This window comes from Aphelocoma coerulescens, chromosome 11 (assembly GCF_041296385.1).
Source record: "Aphelocoma coerulescens isolate FSJ_1873_10779 chromosome 11, UR_Acoe_1.0, whole genome shotgun sequence".
NCBI classification, from domain to species: Eukaryota; Metazoa; Chordata; class Aves; order Passeriformes; family Corvidae; genus Aphelocoma; species Aphelocoma coerulescens.
The window spans coordinates 3,384,725-3,405,983 of NC_091025.1; the positions used below are offsets into that span (position 1 = coordinate 3,384,725).

Below are 21,259 nucleotides of genomic sequence, written 5' to 3' on the forward strand. Positions count from 1 at the left end.
GCGCCGGGAGGGGCCGGGCAGGGGCAGGCCCAGCCGAGCCATTGGCGGCGGCGGCGGCGGGGGCGGGACGGCCGCGGGACGCGGGGCTCGGCTCGGCTCGGCTCGCTCAGCGCGGTGCGGCAGCAGCGGCGGCCGCGGCCCCCCCAGCTCCGCGCCGCTCCGCGCTGCCCCCCTCCCCTTCGCCCCCATGGCCACCAAAATCGACAAGGAGGCGTGCAGGGAGGCGTACAACCTCGTCAGGGACGATGCCACCGAGGTGAACTGGTAGGTGACCCCCGGCATCCCCCCGGACGGGCAGCGGTGAGATGGGATTCCCCGTCCTCTCTGCGCGCTTCCCAAAGGGGGACTTCTACAGACCTTGTCCCCTTCTCCTCTCCCCCTCTTCCGAAACGATCGGGTTTATTTAGTCTATTGTTCCCCATCTCCTCCTTTCCCTTCCTAAAGACTGTGACTGTTAAATGTATTCTTCGCCTTCCCTTCCCCCATTCCTAAGGCTGACTTTTAGATGTGTTATTCCCCTTGTCTTTCCCCCATCCCGAAAGGTGACTTTTAACTGTATTATTCCCCTTGTCTTTTCCCTCCCCGAAGGGTGACATTTAAGTACAATGGCTCTACAATCGTCCCTGGAGACCAAGGGGTAGACTATGAAACCTTCAAAAGGAAGTGCACAGGTAAGCTCCGTCTCCATCCCTTTGGCCCCTTTCCGCCCTTCCTGCTGCCCGGTGCGAGGGGGAAAGGATGGGAGGAAACTTGGGAGGACTGGGATTAGTGCTGCTGCTTCCCCGTGCCTGCCCTGCCCTGCGGGATCGCGTTTTCAGCTCCACAGAGTGCAACTGCCTCAAGTCCATAGTCCAGCGGGTCCTTTGTCTCACCCTTAGACTTAAGACCGTTTCGGCTCCTTCTCCCCTCTTTGCGCAATCTTTCACTGCTTCTCGGCTATAAACCAGATAAAACCTTGATAAGCAACGGTCGCCTTGTTTGGCAATGCAATTTCAGGGCAAAACCGACTCATTTTTTGTGGCTAGAAAGATGCGGTCTTACAGATCACTGGGAATGAAATACTTCTAAAATTCTTCTGAAAATCACAGCACTAAAGTAACTGCAGTTGGAAGGCTTGGTGGGATTTTTTAAGAACGCGAAACCTGAGCGGAGGGTGGTCATTGCAAAGCTGGGCTCGAACAATACAGCCCAGCGAACAATCGCAGATGTGGCGTTGCACAACCGCAACTGTTGCGGCTCCAGGTTCAAACGTGGCAGTCGATTGTTGAGCTGCCGGCTGCGGAGCATTCAGGGCAGGAACAAAGCCTGGGGAAAACGGGAATAAACTGAGGAGTTTAACTTCGTCTGGTCGTGACTTTTGATGAGTTTCACAAAAGCGGGTTTTGATTTTTGTCTCGGTTCTCCTCCTGTTTTGGCTGCTGGTTAACAATGTCACCAAGTGATGTGAGACACGGGGCGTTTTTGACTAATACTGGATTATAACAAAGTCTTCCTCGCTCAGCCAGTTACTGTACAATCAAGTGCTATGGTTCACCTGTATTTTTAGAATGATGTGTGTGAACTGGGCAGGAATCGTGCGTTGAGCAGTCTCTGCCCTCTCAGGGTGGGGCAGTTCCCGGGGACACCTCCGGCAGTCCCGTGGCTGTGGAAACAGCAGTGCCTGCCCGTGGGGCTGTGAGTCCCAGGGCTTGGCTGTGCTTTATTGAGTGGAACGGGAGAACTTCCAGGAACGTAACTGAGGGCAGGACAGGTCTGATCAATCAAAGGAGAAGAGTGTATTTTAGTTCTTGGAAAGGAGCCATGAAAGGAAGATGGTTTAGGCTGCCCTGCTACGATGTTGGCAGTGGGGTCTTACTGAGATTAACACAGCCGCTCGTTTCCAGCTGTTCTGGAGAACCTGCAGGGAAAATTCTCAAAACTAAGAGAGGAAAACTCCTGTTGTAGTTGGTGTCAGGAGAGCTGGTCACTGCACGGCAGGAACTCCTTCCCACTCAACTCTTTTTAGTGGGCAACAGAAGGGAAAAAGCGATTACCTGGAATCCAGGGAATCCCAGGGCTCAGCACTTTGGAAGTTCATGGCAGTGATTAATTGTTCCCTTGGGAGGTCAGTGACTTCGGGATCTGAGTGCCACGTTCTCTGTCTCCTCTCCTGGTCAACATAACTGAGCATCTCCGGTGTCTCCAGACACCTGAGGCTTGCAGGGAGCCTTCCCCATTTATTTTTCTCTCCTTATCTTTATACAGTCTATGTCTTTCTTTTCGTCTGAGCTGATTTTCAATGTTTTTTTCTGGATGGCACCCCCATAAGAACTTCCTCTCCTCCATTCTGTGGCAAAGGGAACCCTTTTAGAAGTGGCTGAGCAGGCAGAGGGGCTTTGGCAGAGCACGGGCACTGGTTGGGCTGGCTAGGATGAGGATAACAGCGGATGGAGGCACACACTGCACTCTGGAGTGCGGCCACATTTGTGTTCTTGCCGTCGCTGGCACGGGCCAAACCCGTGTTTATAAACAGGGTGTTCAAACCAAGCTGGCCCCAAGACAGAAAAAACAGGAAATTTTCTGTATTTTAGAAATAATCTCGGTAAGGGAAGAGTTAAATACAGGGCACTTGTGGGGTAGGCTGTGGCCTATTGTGAGCCTCTAATGGGGAGCTAAATCCCTTAGAGCCGCTCCATTGCTCCCTTTCCCTGCTCCTTCTTTCCCTTTCCCTTGGCATGCACCTGGTGAGGACCGTTCTCTGGCAGACCAGGGCCAAGAAACTGTCCTCAAAAGCACCTCTGGAGCACAGCTGTTAGAGGCTTAAAAAAAAAGGCAAACTAAGGCGCCTGGTCCTTGGCTGAGCGCTAGAAAGGATCTTCCTCCACCCGCGAATTAGGGTGCAGCAGCTGGGGAAGGAAGAGATGCAAGTTTTGGAGCCTCCATCTGTGCAGCCAACCTTCACCTGGCCCGCTAGACATAGTCAGGAATCAAACCTTGTGCCAGCAGTGAAGTTGGAGCTTTCCTTCCTGTCTGAAAGAAAGTCGAAGTAAAGTTGGTTGGAATATTTCTACTGAAACAAAGTCAGTAAAGAAGAGTAGCAAGGGATGGGAAAAGCTGCTAAATATTATTCCTTCCTGTTGCTACATCTCTTTCCTCCTGATCTCTTCCATCTCCTTTTACGTTTCACTGGAGGGGAGAAGAGCTGCTATCAATGCAAACAGCTTCAGAAAATGCGATTAAAAATTAAAAAAACCCTGGTATCAGAATAAACTTCCTTGTTTTGAATTCCTATTGTGTGAGAAACACTGCTCTGAAAGCCACAAAGTGCTGCAGCTGCCTCTGGTAGAAGCTGAGCATCATTTGGTGGTTGAAGGTGAGAGCTGGAGCTGGGATTGCAAATCTCAGAGGGCGAAGAGTCACTGTCAGAGCTCACTCTGTTCCACTTCCTGCACCAGCCATTTCAGCGGCATTCTGAGCTGCAAACATCCGTGTTCCCCCTTTCTTTAAGAACCATTCTTATTAAAAGCACCTTCGTGCACATTGCTCCCGTCCCGGGCATCGGGTGGCAGCACGGGCGGGGTCACTGTGTGCTCATTCCAGTGGCAAGGGCTTTTCTACCAGTTTGGAAGACATTTGCCTGTGGTGGATGTCCTGCCTCGTGCAGTGGCAGAGCCTGGGGGGCTGGAAGGGGCTGTTGGTAACAGGGCTGTATTTTTGCTTTTTCCCCCCATCCATAACCCTTTCCATGCCCATCACTGACTCTGCAAACCTCCTCGGGGAACCAGCGTGGTTGGGGACAAAGGGAAAGGAGAGAAACCGAAATTGCTTCTTTTAGAGGAAGCAGCAGTTCAGGGAGGCTGTGTCGGAAACCAGCTCTGCACACCTCCAGCCCCACTCTGGGGCTGCTGGAGGAGCACACATGACAGAGGTGCTGAGCTGGGGCACTGAGGCCCATGCCCTGAGCCAGGAGCTGCTGCTGTCCCTGCTGTGGGGTCATTCCTCCACTGCTCTACTCTCAGATACATGTTCCACATCAGACCTGCATCTTACAGATCCTGCTGTGGAGGCCTTTTCTCCCCAAGCTCTACACTGAACTTTGGGTAGGAGCAGAGAAGTTTAACACAGAGCATCATTAAACTACCACAGTTTCCCATCCCCCTGTTTGGGGACAGCAATTGCCACTCATAAAGGAAGGAAACATGGAAAATAGAACTTCCTCAGTGCCCTTTTGTTCAGGGTCCCGGGGTGATGCTGCAACACAGCCTGAACCCTGGACTTGTGCAGGTCAGTCACTATTGTGCTGGTGCTGTCAAGGTCTGTGTGTCACAAGACAACTCAAACACTGGCTGGGAGGAAGCAGACCCTGCTTTAGAGCCAAGCATTCATCTTCTCTGGCCTCCAGAGGCCAGCCCCACATGTGTGAGCACCTCTCCTCAGCCTATCCCAAAGTAAAGCCGAGGAGGTCGGTTTAAGCCACTGGCACATCCTTGTGTGATTAGGAGGTGGCTGCTGGTGGCTCTTCCTCTTGCAGCCCTGCCTAATGACCAATGTCCTGCCTGTGCTGGCCCTTGTCTGACCCAAAGAGTCTGGAGACCAAAGTCGAGGACATTCACTGTGTCAAGGTCATTAAACACTCGGTGTAGACACCCCCTGTGTCTTCTGGTTGAGGACTGTTTTGCTTGGGCTTAACAGCACAGATTACCTCTGCATTAAACAAGGACTTAATTCAAGGCTTCTGATCCATTTTACTTCCCAGTTCCAGCTCTTGCCTTTGCAGATGGCCTGCCTCCAGAGGAAGCATTAATTTGGTGGTCAGTACTATGTGCCATCAGTACACTTTGAGAAAAGCAGCTGAGCTGGTGCATTTGAAGCCAGAAACAGATAAGAGTTGAAAGTTGTTGTACAGAAGGATGTGAGAGCTCTTAGGATTTTTTTTTTTAATGTTTTTAATTTCAAAGTCTTATAACTGGTGATGCTGTTGCTGAGAAGAGTGGAATGAGTTACAACAGAAATGACATCCTGGGAAACTTGTGTGTGTGCCAGTTGTACCTGACTGCCCTGGACATTGCCTCAGTGTCTGTGTTAGGAAGCAGCAGAGCATCACATTGGCTCTGTCTGTGGTTTAATTTCATTTTTTTTAGTGTGTATTCTGCCATTAAGCAGTAGAGTGGTCAGAAGACTGGATTCCCCCCCCCGGCCCCCCCACACCATATGTGAACAGCTGTTTTCAATGCATCTCTGACAAAAGAAATAATGAGCCTTTTATTTGGAAAGCCCCAGTCCAGATAAATAATTGCAATGACAGCATGAAATGGGATAGTTATTCATGTGTCTGAAAAGATCAGACCAAAACCACACCGGGCATTCAGCAGCAGGAAGAACAGAAAATCTTTGGTCTGAAATAAATACCCTATAAAATAATTTGGGGTTGACATAAAATATTAGAAAATAGAAATAGAATCGGCTCCTAATAAAACTACAAGGTGTTTTGGGATTTAGATCAATTGTCCCATAAAGCCTGAGCTGCACATTAAAAAAGTAGGAGCTGTGAGTTGAGAGATCACCAAGGTTACATTGGCACCTCAGGTTGCAGGAAAGATTTGTAAAAACACACGAGGACATATAATGAGATAGGTACTTATCTGCATTTGGCTGCATCTTAAGTTGCTAAAATGGGCCTTGTAAATTACTCTCCTACTGCTTTTGTTTTTCCTCTTCCATGTTCATCTCTCCTGCTTTCCCTTACTGGCTATTTAAAGGAAGACCTGGGGCCACGGGTGGCTTATGGAATTTGTCACCCTGCCCCTGTGCCCTCCCTGCCTGTGTGAACGTGCTCTTGGAAGGGTCACAGCGATCTCCTGGCTGCCAGCTGGAGCCCAGGCTTAGCCTGGCCCTGGCTATGGACGGGGTGTGGGCTTAGGGAATATTCTCACTGATTTTTGTGGGAGTAACTCATCAGGTCAAGGTCTGCAGTGATGGTAACTCTTTGGTTTTGTGATGTTTAATTAAAATGTCGCGTCTGTGGGTCTGCCTCTGCCATCCCGTGGGAGGCACAGGAGCAGGGAAAGAAGAGCTCTGTACCTTTTGCCTGCCCTTTGTTTTGGGCCTCTCTGGCCAACCAATGCCACCATTCCTTCCTTCAAGGAAGAACTGGATCTCCTTTTGCTCCCACTCTGCCTTCCAGTGTACACCCAGGTCAGGAGAGAAACCATGACTGTCACTGGGGTGGCAGCAACCCCCTGCTGGCTTCACTGGACCAGAGAAGCCCCTGTGGGGTCATTTTCCCTGTCCACTTGTGTCCCTGCACTTACATCAGCCACCCTGCGTTACCTGGAGAAGGTTTGGTGCCACAGCAAAGGCCTTGGTGGCCCTGGGGTCAGACACGTCTGAGATGATTTAATGAACACATCAGGGTAGAGCAAGGCAGCACTGCACGAGATCTGTGGGCTTAGCACGGGGTTTAAGAGGAAAAAACAGTGTAGGAAGAGGTAGGGAACGTTTCTGTCTGCACTTGTAGCCACGTGACCACAGGGCTGACTGAAGAGGTGGAAAATTGACAAATTAATCTAAAATTAATCCAATTGAAGTAAACAAATTCAATCCTCATGGAACCCGTCATGCACTGAAGTAATTCACTGTTGGACAGAAGACAAAAGCAGGTCAGTCCATCACCTGCCTTGCTGCAGGTGACCTTGATTCAGCAGGCAGGTGAAGCTGGGAGCAGTGTTTCCATCGTGGCACATCTCTGGCTTGGCCATTCAGAGCCCTCAGCCTGAGAGCCGTGATGCTCTGACAGTGTATTTCTTTCCTGCAGCTATTATCTTTTGCTGATGAGTCACTGCATTTTAATCTAACGGGGAATTTTTCAGCACAGCTGAACCAAAGCACTTGAGTGGATGTAGAAAAAAGGAAGGATACCATGAAGGAAATCTCTGTAGTTTGGCATCGAGCTTTGCTGGCAGCCAAGGGCAGCTTAATCAGAGTATTTGGAAAATCCTGCCTTACTGATAAATAAAGAGTTTGGAGAGAAATACTGAGTGATGCTCGTTAAGGCATTCATTGTGCTGCTCGTTGTTTGTCCAGCCATTGTGAAAGGAGTCGTGGTAGTAATTGAGTTAACATTGTTAATTTCTGCTGTTTGGATCTTGTGAGATCTCAAATGAAGCTGCTGTTTCTGTTCCCCCCAGATCTGGTATTTGCTTCTCTCTGCCCTGAAATGCATGGCTCAGTGGCCAGGAAGGGGGTTCTAGGCAGGATTTCCTCTTTCAGGGGAAATCTAGGCTGTCTCTGATTCGTTCTGCTCCCCTCACTCCCAGCAAATTCCTAAAGCCACCGTGAGTGGTTGAGCATGAGAAGGGAGTGGTGGATGTTAATGCCTTGAGGTTTCCCGGGGAATTGGCACTGATGGCATTGATGACTTCCAGCGGGGGGACTTGATGTGGCAGGGTAGAACTGATTAACTGTGAAAGAGGAAATCTGGGAGTATGAAAGAACTCGTGTTTTATCCCCTTATCACTCTGAACATGCTTCAGAGTAATTGTGAAACTCAGCCACTTCTGCTCAGGGATTTTGACCTGCAGTTGGAGAGGCTTATACCCAGGCTGAGCTAGTGCTAAAAACCTCTCCTTCCATCCCTGATGCCTTTCTAGAAACAGAGACATGTTAATTGCTCAGGGCTCCAATCCACATTCCCTCTCGCCTTTGTGTGCAGCTGCTGAAACGCTGCCGCGATTCACACACGGCACAGCGACTTAAGGCATCGCGTTTGTGCTAAATACACTGGGCTGAAGACTGTGGCAGCTGAAGAGCCTGTTCTGCCTCCAGTGGGGATATAAACTCCATGGGGAGACGGGAGGAGACGGGACCCAGCTGGGGTGTGACCCCTTCAAGCCCCCACAAGCGAAGTAGCCCCAGGAAATTCTGCCCAAGAGGTGACTCAGAGCCCCAGTCCAACCTCAGGTGCTCATTAAACTTACTGGGACTGAAGGTGGTGAAGTAAGAGTTGCTCATACTCGGGTGATCTCATGGATAAAAGCTGGAATTGCTGGATTTGGCTCTCTTTAGTGTCATAGAGCTGCTTTCAACCAGGATGGGCAAGCACTGAAAGTTCTGCTGAGAAGCAAATCCTGCTGCTGCCAGTGAGCTGTGGGTTCATGCAAAATGGGAGTTATTCTGACAGATAAATTCATAGAATCCCAGAATGGTTTGTGTTGGAAGGGGCCTCAAAGATCATCTTGTTCCACTCCCCCTGCCATGGATAGGGACAACTTCCACTATCCCAGGTTGCTCCAAGCCCCATCCAACGTGGCCTCGGACACTCCCAGGGATGGGGCATCCCTGGAACTTCCTCTCTGTGCTGCTATGAAAAAGCACTGGTTTTTTCACGTTCATTCTCTTTTTCCATTCTCTTTATTATAAAGGAGCATATTCCAGCGTTCAGGCTCTGTAACAGCCTTTGGTAGAAGGGGCAGGGATGAAAACCCCGCAGGCTCAAGGTGGGAAGGGCGGTGACACCAGTACAGTGCAGGAGGTCCCAGCACTCGATGACATTAAAGTGCCTTCCAGCACCATTCCCAGAGGAGCCACAGAACAGTTCTGGGCAGAGCGTGGCCTCCTTTGCTGTGGGAGCTGGGGAAGCAAGGCTTGTTCCTGGATCTGTTAATTGTAACCTTAGGGGATTTACTGTCTTGCTTCACCTTGGGTATTTCCTGGCTGTCGCTTCATTTATGGTTCTAATCAATCTTGGGAAGAGGATTTGCTGTCAGAAACAAGAGTCTCCACGTGAGTTTCTTACACTCCCCAGTAGCAGGGTAACAGAGAGAAGTTTGGTTTGCCTGCGCTGTTGATACACGACTCTTTCTCTCCTTCCAAAGATCCATCTGCGTTTTCCCTCTGAATAAGAGCTTTCTCTTTGTTTCTACTTTGAAATCCTCAGAGGAGTTTGTTTTAAACACTGTACTGGCTCACACACACCCCTCTACATCCATTTTCTAGTTTGCCCAGTTATTTCTCTGTCAACGACAAAAAAAAGAACAGAGAGAACAAAACAGGAAGAGCAGAGATGGAATTTTTTTTCAGATTTAAAAAAGTCTTTTATTGAGGGGAATTTGTCTTTGTTCATACTTTGGCAAATCAAAGTGTTAAAGAAGCTCTGAGATATGTCAGCTTGCAGAGAATATCCCAATTTTTTGGTTTTTTAAGCACTGATTTCTAGCAGCTTATTTCCTGTGGATGAGCAATCCAGAGCTGCTTCTCCCCTGTCTCCAGAGCTCCTGGGGCTGTCCTGGCTGCTCAAGGAGCGTGCTGGGGATGTTGGCAGTCATTCCTGCATCTGGAGCCTACATTTTCACCTGGCAATTAGTCAACCCAGCAAATCCCTCCAAGGCATGTTGAACTGGTCACAACAAGTGTACCAGGACTACCAGGAGTCGTCTCAAACAGCAGGTTTGTTCTTCTGGTTTGAGTCACCTCCTCTAAAAGGCCTTGAATGACCTCTGAGAGATGAAGAAGCCATGATTAAGAATATTCCACAATTGCACAAGTGTCCATCTGCTCTGCTTTCTGCCACTCCTGGTGGAAGACTCCAGCATTCCTTGGAGCCTGGGGATGCAGGGGGATGGTGCCCCTGATCAGGAAGGCTTCCAACTGCCTGGATCCATGAGTCACCAGGAGATGGAGGAAGGAACTGTTTGAGATAAGAGTCTGCAAGGTTGTCACACATATGGCCAGGCTAAATTAGTCTGGTGTGGTGTAGCACAAGCCAGCTGTGAAACAAAGATCAGCACAGTTTGAAAATCCAGGACTTTTCTCTCCAGGGCTTTGGAAGGAGTAGAAAACTCCACCTGGACAATTGTAGATTTTTCTTTTTGCTCCTTCTTTTCCCCTCTTTCTTGTAAACTCCTACTCCAAGTGAGCCAGAATGTTACTGAATGGAAGGAGGGGGAAGGATCAGACTTGCACAGTGGCCAGTTTCTGGTAATGTTATCAAATGTGCTCCTAATCCTGCTATTCTGTAAGAAAGAGATACCAGGGAATCACTTTCTTCCCTTCTTCACCAGACCTGCAGATGAATCATTTGGCTGAATGTGTAACTGGGGTTCTCTCTGTGCTCTTGACCTGCCTGCAGGCTGTGTTTTAGCCATTTCCACTGTGATGTGGGCTGTCCAGCACAGCCAGCTTCCTCCCAGTAACTCAGAGAACCCAGAAGGGGCAGAGCTAACCCAGGCAAAGCACACCTTGTAAGCACAGGGCACATGAGCAGAGCCCCTGTACTGCCCCCTGATTCCCAAATGCTGGCATTGAAACACGGGATCAGCATCTTGCCTTGGTGTATGAGAGCAATAGGCTCACCCAGGAAAACGGGAAGGCAGGGGTGTTCCTGGTTTGAATCACTGTATCCCTTTTTGCCTCTGCAGATGATGTGCGATTGTTCGGCTTCGTCCGATTCACCACCGGCGATGCCATGAGCAAGAGAGTCAAGTTTGCCCTCATCACCTGGATTGGGGAGGATGTCAGCGGCCTGCAGAGAGCCAAAACTGGGACTGACAAGACTCTGGTCAAGGAAGTAGTACAGGTAACCTCTTCCTTCTTCTCTTAACCACCAGCTCCCATCGCTGTTTTCTGTACAAACACCAGCAGGAGGGAGAGAGGGGGAAGGATTGGATCATCCTCCAACTTAGGAGTTAATCCTTTAAAAAGAAGACAGTTTCCTATTGCCTGTCTTCCTCCTAGGAAGGCTTAACATCTGCCCTTTGAGCACTCAGGCATAAAGAAGCACCTTTTGAACTTAAGGCTGCCTTAGCTATTTCACGAGAAGGGAATTCATGCACTCCCCTCCCTGTCACCACTACGATGTCTCCCATCCCCTTCCTCGATATGGAAATAATACAATGTTGAATGATCCAGAGCAGTATTAAGTTAAGCAGGTAAAATTAAACAGGAAAACCCACACCCTTGTTTAAACTTCTCTGGAGGCCTTTTGTCTCTGCCCGGTGAATTCCTGGAGCTAATCACCCAGAGTCTGAAGTCCCTATCGTACCAATTAACTAACGGCTCTTAATAGCTAACTAAATGTGAACTGGCTTTGTTCGGCCCTGGGCGTAGCAGGGGAAAGAGAAACGTGCTCAGTGCAAGTGAGAACAAACACCAGCCAGGAGAGAAGTGACTCGTGGGAGGCTGCACAGAACCACAGCTGAAACCTGGCTGTGATGGAGAGGATGCTGATGTTTGGAATGCTTTTTCTGGAGAAGGATTTAAAGAAAGATTAGCTCTTCCAACTAAACATAGAACCGGCTTGCCAGAGCCTGAGAAATGGTCTTGTTTATGCTCTTGGAGAAGGGGCTGATGATTAAATTAATCTCTCTCAGTAACTGAGCTCTTGCCTGTGTAAAGAAATCTCCCAACAGGACACTATGAAGGGTAAGAATGAAGCCCCTCTCAACTCTTTGGAAGTTTATATGATACAAAATATTACATTTAGATAAGAAGAATGAAGAAGATGATGCATTCCTGCCCTTCCAGACGATAAGATCTGGTGCTAAATGTTTCAGAATGACAATGACTCACAGGGGTCTGTTCTCCAAAGAAAGTTCCAGAATGACACCTGAGAGATAGGAAAGCTAGGTTCTGCTCATGGGAAGCAGCTGAAACTGTGTAATTGTAGCCAAAGATGAAATTACAGAGTACTAATGAATGACTCTTATATGAGTCACTAAGCCCAAAATTTTCTTAAAACTCTGTTTAGACAATGTATTCCTGTTGAGTTGAATAGCATTCCTGAGCACTGTGCTCAGATCTGTCCCTCGGGTCTGTTCCATATAATTTGCAATTTCACTTGTTTCATCTTTGATTAGTAGTCTGTACAAGTTAATAATCTGGTGAAGCATTAGCCATTCTTGGCTGTTACTTAAAAGCTTTCATATTCCAATTAGTCTGTGCTAAGATACAAAAACAATACAACTGGTGCTCGATACACTTTTACTGAGCAGCCTTGTCTATAAACCCCTGCACAGCATTTCTGAGTGTCACGGCAATGGTGATCTGCTCTCCAGAAGAAATTATCTTGACAAGTACTTTGAATAACTCTTGATATGCAACTGAATCCCTCTGAGTGGAGTGAGATAAAAGCAGAACTATTTTCTTCTTTTTATGCCTGTGACCTTGCAGATAATCTGTCAAAATAAACAAGGACAAGAAAGTCCAACTGAAATTTAATAGAGGGAATTTATCCCAGAGCTATTTCACTCATAGCAGATCTCTTGGCCTTCAGATACATTCTCAGTCTTCAGTTTTTTACACTTTTTTATTTGAGATGTGAGTTATACATAAAAAATACACTTTTTTTTTTTTTTGTAATGATAAACTACAATCTGAGTCAGTGTTGGTTCATCATTTGGAATAAGGAGTACCCTAAGGTGGCAGTTTTTTGGTCTGCAAACCCTGAAGGGGATGTAGGTGCAGTTGGCTCTGTGCAGGGCCCACAGGTACCCCCACCCTGGGGAAAGGTGGCACAAGGAGGCTTTTTGTACAGCTTTGATTTTGTGACCTACACGAGGGATAGGTTGGGACTCCAGAAGGGCCCTCACTATCTTGTACTATTTGCCAAAGCAAATAGTACCGTGGGTCTTTAATAAAGACCAAAGCGTGAGGGGATTCCTGTTTTGTATCCTGGGCTGTGCTGTGCTGATGAGCTGGGGCTGAGCTCTGCTCAGAGCTGAACAAACACCAATAAATGTTGCTGTTCCTGTGAGACAGAGTGAAAGTCAGCTCAGGCACCACCTGCCAGCACAACCCACCATGGGGCAGCCCTGGGATAAAGAGTGTTCCCACACAGGGATCATTATGGGCTCCTAGAAGCACCTGCCATAAGGAAAACACAAGGGATATTAACTGGTGAAGAGTAGATTATGGGCTGTGAACAAAGGGATGAACTATTACAAAGCAGAGAGAGGAACTGGGTTGCCCTGGCTTTTGTATTCCTGCCTTGGAAGGGGGAGCAGGTGCGGTGAAATCCGTAGGGAGGTGGCTTGGGAAGCAGTGCTCATAGTAAGTGCAGGAGGTTGCCAGAAAATCTCTCAGGAAGAAAGGACAATTGATTTTTAGCTGTAATAACTGTAAAATGACAGGGATGGATCTCATCTGCTGAAAATAGCTGTAGTTCTTCTGATCTGTACTAGATGAGAGCCAGGTCTTCTGCCCCTATTTGGACTCATCCTTATTACCTCTTTAATGTTGTTGGAAAATGGGTTTTGAGTTTATTGTATTTCTTTTGGATTGTAGAAAAATGCAATTAAGGAACTATCAGGAGCTTTCTTTTTTTTTCCCCACAGACATTTATTTTTCCATCCTTTCCTCCTTAACTCAGCTGGAGATCTTGGATCAAGCCTGCAGCCTGGTCCAAGTAGTTCAGCTGGGAGCAGATTAGAAGCGAGGCCAGGATGGGGAACAAGTGTTTGTCTTAAGGGTCTGCCTAAGTAGTCCAGTGTGAGGCTGCTGTGCAAATGGAGACAGGGAGCAGGGGATGCACTATTCCATCTTTTATCCACTGGGCTTCTCTCCATGCCGAGGACAGACCTAATGGGGGAAGAAGTGGCACACAATTTCCCATTGCAGGCAGTTGCTTAAGATGTTTGGGAGCTCATTTCTGGGGTAGGGTCTAAACCTGTCCCTGGAACACTCTAAACAACTGGGAAGTTCATGGAGCAGTGACTTCTGCAAGGCTGCATCTGTTTGGCAGCAGCAGGAGCAGCAGCAGCCATGTGTCACCTGTGCACGGGGTGACCTGGCAGGTGTGTACAGAGAGCCACCCCTGGGCACTGGTGGCCCCTGCACAGCTGCACTCTGGTCACCAGACCCCACAGCAAGGATGAGCCCAGGCACAGGGGCTGGGGCACTGGGAGTGGCACCCGGTGCTGAAATGGGATGGTTTCGGTGTAAACACCAAAGATCTGGAGACAGGACTTGGTTTCCCTCTGAGTGTTGCTTCCTCTCTGTGAACTTGTTGCCCTCCATGACTGCATTTCCTACCAGGAGATTTTAACTCTTCCTTAGGCAGCATTGGGGTCTTTTCCCTGACAGGACTGAATTCATGTCCTGCAGGACTCTCTCAGCAAAGGGACTGCCCAACCTTTGCCAGTTTGTCTGATTTTCCATGGATTTTGACTCTCCTCTGTTTTCATCAGCACTCCTTCCCCCACAAAGTCATGTGCTCAGTTATTTCCCTAATTCATATTCAGGGTAAAACAGCTCTGTTTCTGTGAGCAAATATTCGTGGCATTTTATTCATCTTTATTTTTGGTGAGGAATTCTTCTGGCTTTCATGATGCCAACAGCTCTACTGAGTTCCTGCTTTGCAGCTCATGGCCAGATCTTTTTTTGCTCACCTTTCCCTTTTCCTCTGGATTCCTCACTGCACTGCTGGTGTCTCATGCACCCACTGATGGGGTCCCTGTCCCTGATCTCGGGTCAGGTACCACACACAGAACTCCCTGTAGGTGCTTTGGTTTTTCATATCAGTACAGGGTCCTGACCAGAAGATTAAATATCTGAATTTAACCAGAAGGTTTAATAGCTTTGTCAGAGGCAGTCAGGAAACCAAACTCACAGGGAATGGCTACGTCACGGTGGCTTTGGGAGTCTTACTCATGAGGGTGAGTGAGATCTTGCTGGGAAAGCAAACTAAATTCTCCTTTTTGACTGTTTTTCCTGCTCTGGTTTACTGTAATGACCATACCAAGTGGATGTGGATTTACAGGAACTCCTAGTCTAGAGAAGGGGGTCAGGATCAGCAGCTTCTCATCGCCCTGTGTCTGACACACAGGCTTGTGACTCTTCCAGTGGGATGAAGCAGAGATAGGGAGAATTTGCAGAGCAGCTGAAATGCAGCTCCCATTGCTGAGACAAGTGTTTGCCAGAGGTTTGGACTGGCTTCTCCCAGCGGCTGGAACTGGTCCACGTAAAATTGGCAGGGAGTAGATTTGGAGAGGGATTTTGCTGAGCTTGGAGTCTGACAGCTGAGTGCAGGAGCAGGTTTGCTGTAGGCCTGGGACTCAGATCATGCTGGAAAAGAAACCTGGGAGATGTCACCTCCTCTGTAGTGCATCTGCACTGAGGGTGAGATGACCAGTGGATGGGAGTGACGACATTAAGCACAGTAGAACTGAGGATTTTGAACATCAGCAGAAGCTGCTGCAAGCCCCAGTAAAAATAAAATTAACAAAAAATGGCAAGAAGCTGCTCAACTACCTGGCATCACCCGTAGCTGCTGAGAACCCCAGTGTCTGTAGACTATACAAGGATTTTACTCCTGGCTTCAGGCTTCCCAAGCTGGCATTTGTACGGGCCTCTGCAGACCTCATTTGGTGCAATATCTGCACCACACACACTTTCCCTTGGACAGTTTGGGGAAATTTTATGGCCCATATGCTAAACATTCAGGGCTGGGAAGAGGAAGAAAATCTACTCCACCCTTTTTTCCCCCCCCTTTAAGCTGGCTGGAAGAGAGGGATTGAGCTTTCTGCACAAATTTTGTGCTTCCCAGGGAGGGGTGCAGGTTCCTTTTTCGCTCCTGCGTGGTTGGAGCCCTTTCAGTCTGTACCTGGTGTGGAGGTTGGCAGAGGGGATGGGGTTGCAAAATTGTGACTCTTTTCTGCTCAGGCACAAAGAGGAGCTCGTGCCAGAGAGGTGCACTGGGGAACCATGGGTGAACCTCAGTATTTCTGTGTCCTGTTCAATGATTCGAGAGGCAAAGCAAAGAGACTGTGGTCACTGTTGTGTTGTGAGAGTGATAGAGACAAACGGCATCATTGTTTCTGTTATCTGTAGGCTGCTGGTGGCTGGGGTGAAGACAAAGGCTAGAATTCACTGGCAGGGCTTGCTGTGGTTGTAGAAAGCCCGGGGTTGGGGGGAGGAGAAGGGAAAAGGAAGTGGAGGATGTAAAATGAAGACACATGTCAGCAAATCAAGGGTCCGAGTATCAGAGTTATGTACTGTGCCTTAGGAGTTGCACCCTGAACAAAAGCTCGGCCCCAGAGAGCTCAGACAGTAAAATCAGAGTGATGAGGGAGGCTGTGGCTGGAGAAGGTCAAGCAGGGCGTTAAAATCAGAAGTTCCAGGCACCAAACTCACCAGAAGCATCTTCTCCCCTTGGGGCCAGGCTTGAGGAGACACCGTGGTGGGTAAGAGCTGGTGTGAGGAACCGAGGAGGACCCTGAGAGAATGGAATAAAGCAGAGCTATTAATAGCAGTGACCCAGATTGCACTCTGAGGGTACAAATCTGGCACAAGAGGTGGCCCAGTCAGCTAAGAGGATATTTAAGAGTGGCTGGGAGAAGAACCTGTCTGTCCACTGCTAGGGGGATACTGTTCAATCCTTGCAAGGTGTCTTGGTGGTATTGATGTGAGACAGTGGCTGGTGGCCACAGATCATCACCCAGGAGTCATCTGGGTAAGTGCCTAATTGAGAAGGCATCTGAGTAATTATATTTAGTTTGTGGCACATATGATTAATTCTCCTCTGTTCAGGCATGAGTGCACTTGCAGTTCTAATTTCAGAATCAGCTGGATTCTGCAGAGTGGGCATTGAAAGGAACCCTTCCCACATTTATAAAATACACCCACTTTTCATGGAATCCCTCTCAGAAATGATTTTATGGGCCTGCCTCAGTTCTCACTAAAGCAGGGCAAAGACTCCCCCTGAAATCAGGTAGTCCTGGATAATCTGCTTCCTGAGGTGAGGAAAATTTGTTAAACCTAGTAGCATAGAAAAGGAATTGAAAAGGCTCAGCTCAAACCTCACATAGGCAGCACACCTCAGCGAGCATCAAATAGCTGAAAATCCTTGGGTTGCTCTCAGCAAGAGCAGAGCTTTGCAGAGATCTCACCCTGGAGACCTGGAAGTGGGACACTTGTGAGAACCTGATGGTTTGGGCAGTTTTCCTCTTCATTCCCATCTCAGGAAAAAAAAATAAAAAAAGGTTTGTTTTTCTCTAAAAAGCAACGTCTTTCCCATTTTCCCTGGCCTCTGCCAAGCCGTGGATGGGTGCCTGTGCTGTCTGCACGGCCAGAAAACCCGACCATTGCGGGCAGCGGAGCCAACAGCGCCGTGCAGGGGTGTTATTTCTGAGCACTTTGTGTGGCTGCCCATCAGCCAGAGCAGAGCAGACAAGGCTTCTGGAGCTGCTCGGAGCTTCCTCCCCCGGCAGCGAGGATTTCCTACGGTGTGAAACGGGATCAGCCGCAGCCCGGGGGACCGGCGGGGGGAGGGAGCTGTTTTCCTCTCCCTTCCATTTCTCCCACCGCATGAAAGAGGTGCTGAGGCTCTTTCAAGCTGCATCCTCCTCCACCCCCTCTGTTACCCGGCTCTGATCCCGAACTGAGACCCTTGAGACGCTGCCAAATAAAGAGCTCTCCCATGGCTTAAGAGTCTGAAACCAATTAGAGCCCCCCCTTCCCGGCTGTGCCAGGGCTGCTCCAGTGCCAGGGAGAGCCGGACAAGATGCCTGCTGCTCCCCCAAAGCGTTGCCTCCTCCTCCTAGGCAGCTCCCATCACCTTTTGGGGAACTCGCTGCCCAGGGATTCGGGCATAGCAGATTTCCCGAGACATTACAGCAGGGATGTTGGGATTTTGATTTTTTTTTTTTTTGGCGGAGTGCAATGGATGCTTGTGTTTGTCATGCTGGCTAAAGCTCTGTGGGGTGGGGGAAGGGAGACTCAGGCAGCGTTCTCAGTTGTGGTTAGGAAGGGGAGGAAAATGCTAAAGCAAGCAGCAGACAGCCTGTTTGCTGAAATGGCTGTGCACACACATGGATGCCATGCCAGCCCTGCTGGGAGGCAGGAGGGACAAGGGAACAAATCCCCGAGGTGCCGCTGCTCTGACAAGAGCCCTGAAGGCACCCTGGAATCCCATTCTGCTCCCAGAAAGGTTTTCTGTGCTCACAGCCTCCCATCCCAGCACACTGCCCGGGGCTTGCCCAGCTCCCAGGAGCTGCAGAGAGCTCTCAAGCAGGGAGAAAGCTGCCCTGCAGCGCACGGGTGTGTTCGTGCAGCGTGTCCTCAGAGGGCACTTAGGACCACAAACCACAGGGCAGAGTGGAGCCTGTGAACAACAGCAGCCGCCTGACTGGGGCAGCACCTTGGCTTTGGCCACGGTGGGTGTGTTGGAGGTGAGGGGAGCAGGCAGCAAATCCACCGAAGGGATGTGTTTGCTCCTGGTACCATCCACGTGCTGCTCAGTCTTCAACCGAGGCACTCTCCCCTCGGCCGGCAGCGTGTGATAGCAGGGTACTCTGGGGTGGTGCTGTTCTTTTTTTAGGAGAAGGGGTCCTAAGGAGGGCACAGAGAGGATTAGTGACTTGCCCAAGATTATGCTGAGGGTCAGTGGCGGTCAGGAGGTCAGTAATTTTGTGTGTTTTAGTTCACATACTGCTTGGGAAAGCTGGCCTGTGCATCTCCAGGAAGAGCTGCTGCACAGGGCAGGATTGGGTCTTGCAGCCAGTGACTGTGGAAGTAGATACATTAAATATTTCCAGGTTAAGTGTTGGGGTTTGCCTTCACCGGTCCTGTCTTATCCACAGCTTTCTACTTATCATCCCTACCACAGATCAGGGTATGGAGCTCACACAGCCAGGGAAGCTGGATAACCCATCTTCATTCAGCTACTTTCCCCCTTTTTTTAACAGGCTTTTTCTTTATCTCTTGCAGAACTTTGCCAAAGAATTTGTGATCAGTGACCACAAAGAGCTGGATGAGGATTACATCAAGAACGAGCTGAAGAAAGCAGGGGGGGCTAATTATGATGCACAGACTGAGTAAAGGCAGGGACCTCCTGGCACCATCACCTGGATCTCCAAGGGAGGGCAAAGGCACAACAAACTAACACACCTGAGAGATGAGGCAACTGAACTCCCCAGCTTTCTGTGGCTGCACCTAAGAACTCCCTTTTTTGCATACAGAGGACTTTTATTTTCCATTCTCTCTCATGAAAAATTCCTCTCTGGGGCTCTGTTTTTCTTTTCCCCCCCTTTTTTTTTACTCATAACTCTGTCCGTGTTTGGCTCTGCTTTGGTCCTGTTCACCAGTGTGTTTGTAGAGGCTTGCCACTGTGTCCTTCTTCATGTCTGTGTGTTTTTCTTGGGCTCAACCTGGTCTCTGAGGGAAGAAAGTTTTGGGGGAGTTCTGAACATGGATTATTTTAATTTTTGAAAAATTCTTTCTGTTATTCTTGGGAATAACATTATTTGCTGTTCTAGGCTCAGATCAGCTTGAGATGACTTCCCTCAAACGTTGATTAAACCATCTAAGCATAAATGTGCAGCTGAGATGTTATCTAACAGCTTAAACAACAAAGCCAACAAACAAAAAGATTTCTTTGACTCCTAATAAATGGGAATAAATTTGCCTTAAACATAACTTGACAGTTGCTATGCTCTGTGCTGCATCTCTGTCCCTCCCTCTTAAAAATAAGATCCACCATGATCCTAAAGCGGGTTTTGTTGCTTTTTGGAGGTATCACAGCACAGTAAACTGAGGGGCTTAGAAATGTCTGGACACTTGGTCACTATTTTGTGTACGTTGGTCTCTGGGTTTGTATTTGACTTTCCTAATGCTGGGGCTCAGGAGGTGAAACTGAAACGCATAGATTTCCTTTTTCAATGATGTCTGAAAAAATAGCAGCCGCTGAATCCTTCCCTGCCCTTTCCCCCCCTGGTTATTTTGCAGTTATCCACAACATCTTCCGTTCTTTGGGGCATTTGGCAGTGAACATCCTGCAGCTGGGAACAAGGCTTGGAGCAGGGCAGCTCTGTCCCAGATGGGGTTAAATATTAACAGCAGAGGCCCAGAGAGAACCTGGGCACAGTTTGGTACCAAACTGTTTGCTTGTGGGGGCTTCTTTGTATGGCTTTTGTTTTTCCATCAAAGGTGACTGTCCCCAGAATTACATGTTGGGAGGAACTGTGGGGCTTGGGAGTCAGCGCTATAAATCCATTACAGAAATAAATGTTTTTCAAGAACAGTTCTCAGCGACTCTGTTGTTCTTTCACCTTCCCTGCAACAAGCCCATATTTAGGAGGTTTCTTAATCCTTGGTGTAAAGCTTTGAGCTCCTGCAATCTTGGGGCTATTAGGAGAATTAAACACTGGCTTAGATGTAAAATGATCCCAGTGCCCGCAGCCCTTGTCTGCTCGTCTCTGCTCCGAGAGGCAGAGGTGACCACAGTGCACCTGACACACTTTTTGTTCAGCAGCTCTACATCTGCACTTCCAGTGCCAAAATGCCAATTGGGAATTGTAATTGGGTCAAAGAGAATTTCGCAGCCACGGAAAATAAATGTAGAGAGGTCAGGAACAGATTTGGGGACAAGAACAATGCTTTCAGAGAAGTTTTGCAGCTTCCTGCACAGGGTTACACGGGGCATTACAATTCCTGACAAAACTTCCTAAACCTTGCCCTGAAAGAAGAAAAGTGGTTGTTTTTTACAGGACTGACAGCAGGGACAGGCGTAACTAATGGGAAGGAGCTTTGCAGAGAGCTTATGATGCTCTGAGGCTTTGCCTGACTGGCTCAGTGACCACAATAAACTTTTATTTGACAGCCTGTGGCACAAATCTCAGTCTGGTCTCGAAGCCTGACAGCACCATCACAAGAAATTCATCGGCACCAGCTGTGGTGGGGGCTCAAGAAAGAGCTCAGCAGTGGCAAATCAGCTTTCTCAGCCTTCAAAGGCATCTCAGCAAACAAATGGAGCACTTGTGCTGCCTTTGGCAAGCTGGGTCCAGGGATGGAGGAAGGGGAGGCATCACCCTGGCTCTGGTGGCTTTGCTCTCCTTAATCCAGTTCTTAGAACATGAAGAATCCCATATTGCCTCTTTGAATCACCTCTGTGGTGTCCTGGCACGCAGGAATATCCAGTTTGCAGGCACTAGTACAGCACTGCATGAGCAACACATGAGAAAAATGAGAAGGAATTACTGATTTGTGATATCAGGATAAATCCTTATGGAAAGAAAAGCAGCCTAATGAATGATAATAATAATAGAATCAGTGGGGATGGGTTTTTTCCAGCCTCAATTTCATCATCTTGGCATCCGCCCTGCTGATGTTATGAAGAGCATTGTGGGGAAAAGCTGGGATGAGATGCACAGGAGCATTGCTGCTGCTCTGCCTCTGGCCTCACTGGGTCAGTGCTGAAAACCCACTGGGGAGTTCTTGTTTGTACAGTCCTGTCCCTCTGCAACAGCCAAGTTAATCAAGTCCCTGCTTGTCAAACCCTCAAACAGAAGAT

The 21,259-nt window shown here is 48.7% G+C and overlaps 1 protein-coding gene across 1 annotated transcript; it reads left to right on the plus strand.

Annotated features, from left to right (window-relative positions):
- The first annotated feature begins 70 nt into the window (after window positions 1-70).
- COTL1 (coactosin like F-actin binding protein 1) lies at window positions 71-19,993 on the plus strand. Its single transcript, XM_069026479.1, has 4 exons — window positions 71-264; window positions 589-671; window positions 10,395-10,552; window positions 18,679-19,993. Exons 1-4 carry the CDS (start codon window positions 188-190, stop codon window positions 18,787-18,789), a joined length of 429 nt encoding a protein of 142 aa, XP_068882580.1. The 5' UTR covers window positions 71-187; the 3' UTR covers window positions 18,790-19,993.
- The last annotated feature ends 1,266 nt before the right edge of the window (window positions 19,994-21,259 follow it).

Bases quoted from the DNA above. Each gene is read 5' to 3' on its own strand.
- COTL1 (XM_069026479.1), top strand. From the start codon at position 188: ATGGCCACCAAAATCGACAAGGAGGCGTGCAGGGAGGCGTACAACCTC. The intron at 672-10,394 runs GTAAGCTCCGTC...TTGCCTCTGCAG, and splicing joins CTTCAAAAGGAAGTGCACAG to ATGATGTGCGATTGTTCGGC. The intron at 10,553-18,678 runs GTAACCTCTTCC...TATCTCTTGCAG, and splicing joins TGGTCAAGGAAGTAGTACAG to AACTTTGCCAAAGAATTTGT.